The 6,241-nt window shown below is 39.6% G+C and overlaps 1 protein-coding gene across 1 annotated transcript; it reads right to left on the bottom strand.

Annotated features, from left to right (window-relative positions):
• Window positions 1-2,888: 2,888 nt before the first annotated feature.
• On the bottom strand, window positions 2,889-5,606 carry LOC133709724 (uncharacterized). Its single transcript, XM_062135559.1, has 3 exons — window positions 5,125-5,606; window positions 4,905-5,034; window positions 2,889-3,520 (listed from the first exon to the last, which is right to left on the bottom strand). Exons 1-3 carry the CDS (start codon window positions 5,536-5,538, stop codon window positions 3,297-3,299), a joined length of 768 nt encoding a protein of 255 aa, XP_061991543.1. The 5' UTR covers window positions 5,539-5,606; the 3' UTR covers window positions 2,889-3,296.
• Window positions 5,607-6,241: the final 635 nt, after the last annotated feature.

The following is a 6,241-nucleotide window of genomic DNA, read 5'->3' as shown; positions in this document are numbered from 1 at the left end:
CGGAGCGGTTCCAAGAGGATGTCCGCACTGTTGTTAAAGTGCCTCCGTCGACGCTGCAGCTCGGCTCAGGGTGCGACGGAGCGGCGGGCCTTGCCGGACTGACGGCAGGGGTCGGACGGATCTGGTCTGCAGTCGGTGGAGTCGCCGGCGACGTGGTTGCAGCGCTGCCCAGAAACCTACAATTGCAGGTGAGGTCGCTGCCCAGAAACCTGCAACTCCGACCTCGAACGCTGCCCAGAACCGTCCGCCAAGCCTCCGTCTGCCAAGCCCCGAGCCGCCGCCGCTACGTCGCCGTCCCGCTTTGGAACGGGCCTGTATATATATATATATATATACAGCAACGTTTCTAAAGAGGACGTTCCGTGAAGAAGAAAAAATGCGGACCGAAACGTGTCATTCAGCCAATCAACCTTATTTTCACGCGGGTCCCACCACATCTCCTCCTCTATCTCTAACACTATCTTGCTCCTGATCCTTATGCTCCTCCGTCTATTCAACCTCTAAATCCAGAAACAGAATAGATTAACCAGAAAGAATAAATCTTGAAATGGGCAGGGCCTTAGTATACAATATGGGATATTTAGCCATCTTCATATTCTTGCAGCACCAGCCAGATATCTTCGCCAAATCTCACTCTGTCACATCCATCGTCAAATTCTTCGCCGTTACCGGATATAGAAACCCTGTTCTGGAAATTGATACAGGAATGATCTGAATCAAGTGGGGAATTTGATATGGGTGCTCTTGATTTTCTTAAATTTTGACGGACTTGGTGCTAGGAGGACTGGGTTTAGAGGATTGTAGAAATGGAATCAATTGATGGGAACAAGGAGTTGGATGCGTTAATTAAAGACTTAGACTGTAGTGAAATTAATCAACAAGGTTCTTGGCAATATGATTAAATGGTGAAGAAATTAGCCAATGCAGGTTCAACCCAAAGACAAACAGATTTGGATTGCTCAGATGGAATGTTATCAGAAAGTGCATCAGAATTGCGGTTGCTGGCAATTGATTCAAGAGCTGTTGCTTTAACAACATCATCATAAATCGAAAAGAAGCGGTGGTCAATTGCGGTCAAGTACTGAACAAATTGATAAGGAGAGAGGCACATGTGGCAAAATTGAAAGATTCAGTGGTTCAAAAAGAGTCGGCGTCTAACTCCAGCGAAGCCATGGTTGTGCGGTGCTGGTAAAAGTGAACTTAAAGATTAGAGGAGATGGTGTGGGTGGGACGTAAGTAAATCCAAACATGAATTTCCAATAATTGAGTAGAGCCCAGAAACTGATATAAAAAATTAGAATAGTCATTTATCTGAGGAACAGATCCCATAAAATAGAGAAGTAAAATCCTTGATTTTGCGATCGAAGATTAAAACTCAAAAAGGGAGTAGCTGTATCTGAGAGACAGAGATTAGGAGAGAAGTCTAGAGGAGATGAGCACCAAACTACCAACCCAGAAGAAAATAAAAAAGAAAAAAATCTTCTATGTCGAGCTTCATCAGTGAGATGCGACCATGGAAACTTAATCGCTGGTAAGAAGGACTGAAATTTGAGATGAGTCTGCTTTTTTCGCCGCTTTGTCTCAAGAAAAAGACCGAGCTCGAACCGGCCACCATGCACGAGTCCCCTCATTCTGGATCCTTCAAGAGGAAGAGGAAGAGAGACAGAGAAGATGATATGGGTGGGACCCACATATAAGCTTTGAAAATCAAGTTGACTCCGTTGAAATTTCAACGACCAACCAACGGATGACACGCGTTTGATCCGCACTTTTCTTACTTCACGGACGTCCTCTTTGGAACGTTCCTCTATATATATATATATATATATATATATATATATATATATATATATATGACAATCTACCATTCTTTATGTTGTGTATAATGATATATGAATAATAAGAGAAAATTAATCAACCAAAATGTTACACAAAAAATAAAGTAGTAAACTAATGCAGGTTTGATTCAAAAAAAAAAACATGTGTGTATGTATCGTCTTAACGATACCATTGAAAAGTGAGCTTAATTAGCTAGAAGAATTAAGGCTTCCAGAGCTATAGTGATAAAAATAAAAAAAATTATTAGATGAGAGCAGAGGCAGAGGAGGATAGTGGGAAGATAGGTCTAAGACAAAATGGATGAGTGTCACCTATTGAGAGCTGTTTCTTCTTCTTCTTCTTTTTTTTTTTTGGTGAAGAGCTTCTTCATTTTTTGAGTGAGAAAAAATCCATCAAAATCTATTGGAAAGTGGTTAGATTGTTTTTGAGTTTTGATATGTATAAAAAGCACTATAAAATCCTCTAAAATCCAGCATTTAATGAAATCCTTAAAAATCCGTATATTTTTGAATATCTGCAAATTTGAATGGATAATTTTAAATCTTAATTGAATACATCAAGATTTTAAAAGATTGTTTAAAATCTCAATTGAATACCCATAGACTTTCAAAATACAAAAAAAATCTTAGACTCTTAAATAAACCCCCCTTACCGGCGCCAACACCACGCAAGAGACCCCGCAGCCAGCACAAAAATAACTTGCCACTTTGCCAACTCATATAGAGAAATTGTTGGAGATCCACTAGGTTATAACTAGTCAAGTTCTAGCACAAGAGTTCCAACTCATATACCACATTTACTGTATTACTTCCTCAAACTTTCATTTTATAACCAATTGACAAATAAATTATAAAACTGTAGTCTGAATTTTACAATAAAAGCCGGTTACATAAACTATTGACCACTAATTATTACTAGGATCAGACGAGCCCTAACCCTACAGTCCACTGTCACTATCACTATCACATGATATTAGTCTTTTTATAAAATAAAAGCATAGCTATTGTCTACAAAATGCAATAACTAAAACAGGAGTGAAAACAACAGACCCAATAAAAGATGGATAAACTACCAACCCCTAAATAAATATTGGAAATTCTCTTGGATGCAGGAGCATCCAAGACAAGGAATACAGAAATTGCGCTACGGAATATCTGTCCATTTATAACAGATGTGAATTACCATGATTATTACCACCGAATTTCGGAGCAGACCCACTTTGTTTCTATTCAATGACATCCCTGACCACCAGACCCTGTATTCCCTTGTCAAAAAGAGAACCAAACCCAGAAATGCAAAAAAAGAGGTGAAGACTGTCGATGAGATTCCATCTCATAGTCCTCTACAGCCATTACAGATCAAGATATAGCGGTTGAACATGTCAACATTTTAGCTGAGAAGGAGCTGGAGACAGTAGAGTTTCATAATAATGGGCAACCAAAATCCAAATGCAGCAACTATTTAGTTTTCTTTTGTTGGTCAGAAACTCTTGAACCCATGATCTTACAAATTGGCTCATCTTTTGACTGAATAAGCTTTAGAGTCGGATGAACCTTGAGGTCTCCCATAACTAGCTTTTGGCCAACATCCAACTCACTCAGATCCACATCAATATATGGAGGAATTACATCCGCAGGGCAAAGGAACTTTACCGTCCTCTTGATTGTATTTAAATATGCACCTGCCAATTTGTAAAAGGGCAGCGTAACTTAATAAATAAAATCATTACCAAGAAAGCAAACTGATTCCAAGTAACCAAACAGATCACTAGATGCTTTACCAAAAGGAAAAGACTAACACAATTCCAAGAAAAATATTGGAACAGAAGCTATAACCTAACCTATCTTCTACGGAAGGTACAAGAAGCTAATAGAAATTCAATCTATTCAGAATTATGGAGCTAAATTTACAATATACAAGTCTCCTGTAAAGTCTAGACTCTAGTATAAGTATTCAAGTCTCCTCCAAAGATTAAACCTCCATTTTACCAAACTCATAGAATATTTTGAAACTGACCTTCACTTCCACGACTTCAGCATTTTAGACATAATACAACAGCCATAAAAACAAGCATGTATTTCACTCGGTGAAACAGAGCTTCACTTCCAAGTAACCAAACAACTCACTAGATTCTTTACCCAAAAAGAAAAAGAAAAAACAAGGCCTCCAAGGAAAAGACTGGAACACAAAGTATAAAGTAAACCACATGGCACAGAAAGCTAACAGAAATTAATCTCATAGAAATTGCGGAATAAATATATACAGTCTAGACTCTAGTAATAGAATGCAAGCCTCACGCATATATTTTGAAACTGAACTTCACATCCATGACTTCAGAATGTTAACCATAATACAACAAGCCATCTAACAATGCCTTGCTTCTTTTTTTGGCAAGAACAATGCCTTGCTTCTTAATATACATACCTGATTTGTAAATTTACAATTCCAATTCATGGAAACTCTTTAGGAATTCAAAGTTTTCGAGTTGCACATCTAGGATTTGTAATCAACTAAGTCATCATATTACAAAGACAGTATGATACCCTTCTAATTTTTCTTCCCCAAGACTACAGTATTGTTAGCATCTTAGAACAGTTATTCCCGCTGTAATGAGTTGGAAGAAGCCCGGCCTTTAAAAACTCTAATGCCAAGTGCCACCCGGCAAATGATCATGATGAATTTTGTTCCATCAGAATGGTATGGCAATTAACCAATATCTCATCTCATTCACAGATGATCCCCGGACTTATCAAGCTATACTGCTAACCAACTACATGATAACAAATTACCTAACTTGTTTGATTCAATGATACTAGGTCGACTTTTCAAGCTCAGTTGCTACATTTTAGTTAACATCCTCTTCATATGCCCAATCACCGGTATCAGAATTTCAACTTCGACAAAAACACTACCAACAATTTTGTGATTACTCAAACACAACAGTCCAAAAGTGAGCTCATGATGAATGAACAATAAGATATATGTAATAAGAAACAGCACATACAAGACCAACTGAACTGAACACAAATTCTTGAGATAGATTGCGAAATTTTGAAGGTTATTACCTTTCTTCAATCCAGGAGAGATATCATCTCCTCTGAATACAAGAGGAATTTCGACTTTCAACAAAGCATTTGAAGGGGCCCTTATGAAGGTCACATTAAGCGGAGCATCGGTGCTCGAGTGCAGATGAATCTATCACAAACACATATATACAACTCAAATTTCATATGAAAGCAACAAATCAAATTTATAATCGAAGACAAGGGGAATAGGGTAGAGTACCAAGCGCGGTAAAACGCGGACTTTCTCAACGACGTCGTCTGCATCGAAGTCGGAGCGGACCTCGAGGTGGAAGAGGCGGGAGAGGAAGAAAGAGCGGCCGAGATGATTGAGGAGCTTGCGGATCTGGTTCGTGCGGACGGAGATGAGGCGCTTGTTGCCGCCGTGCTGGCCGTCCTCTTGCTCGAAGATGATGCCGGGGACTCGCCCGGCCTTCCGCTCTTTGGCGGCGATGCTTTTGCCGGAGGTTAAGCGCGGGACGGCAAGGATTGTCTCGTCGTATTTCGGGTCGGGTCGGGGGAAGGACTCCGGGTTGGAATCGTCGTCGAGGAGAGCGGCTGCGGCGGATTGGGCGTAGCGGCGGAGCTGGAGGGGTGCGGAGAGCGCGGAGGCGCAACGCCGCTGGAGGAGGAACATTTTGGGTTTGGGCTCGGCGAGTAGGAGTCTGGGAGTGGGAGAGTAAATGTCGACTGGGGTTTAGGAGGGTTTTTCCCTTTTACTATATAAAAAAAAATTACCAAATAAATAATTACCTTATCGGTAATTTATGTGGAACTTGCGAGAGAGAGAGAACAAAACAAAACAAAATAAAAAAATCAAATTACCAAAAACTGCAAACCCAGCCAAAATTTTCCCATTCGCAGAGGTCCAATTAGAGATTCCCTTGTGAATTGTCTAGATTAGAACTACCAATTCCGACACAATTCAATAATACAACTTGAAATCTGAAAGAAATAAAAAGGGTTGAACTCGGATGATTATAAAACGGGTCATGTTACGTTACGTACCTCAATCTATGAGTTTACTAGTCATTTGAACGGTAAACAACAATTACTTTCACTTTTCACCTTATTTCGAAATTTTATTGGACTAAAAAGTTGACTTTTGTTTCGTTCCTAATTTGAAAAAGTTTCCTTCACAAAAGTTGTAGAAGATGTTAAACAGAATCTGTAGACACGTGGCACACTTATATCGGAGTTCGTATGCGAAAGTTATAGTCAAATATGCAAAAGTTAGTGTTCATGGTAATTCATCTATAAAAGGAGGAATTACTGTGGTAAGTTTCCATTTTCGGAAACTTACCTCGTCTCTCTCTCTCTCTCTCTCTCTCTCTCTCTCT

Source organism: Rosa rugosa, chromosome 5 (genome assembly GCF_958449725.1).
Source record: "Rosa rugosa chromosome 5, drRosRugo1.1, whole genome shotgun sequence".
In the NCBI taxonomy this organism is placed as follows: Eukaryota; Viridiplantae; Streptophyta; class Magnoliopsida; order Rosales; family Rosaceae; genus Rosa; species Rosa rugosa.
Note: the sequence above shows the minus strand (reverse complement) of the source record. Positions and strands in the feature narration are given on the sequence as shown.

What these genes read in the sequence shown, in the direction of transcription:
- LOC133709724 (XM_062135559.1), bottom strand. Translation starts at nt 5,538, where the DNA reads ATGTTCCTCCTCCAGCGGCGTTGCGCCTCCGCGCTCTCCGCACCCCTC. An exon ending in TCCGCGTTTTACCGCGCTTG is followed by an intron (nt 5,035 to 5,124) that starts GTACTCTACCCT and finishes TGTTTGTGATAG; the next exon opens with ATTCATCTGCACTCGAGCAC. An exon ending in CTCTCCTGGATTGAAGAAAG is followed by an intron (nt 3,521 to 4,904) that starts GTAATAACCTTC and finishes ACAAATTGGCAG; the next exon opens with GTGCATATTTAAATACAATC.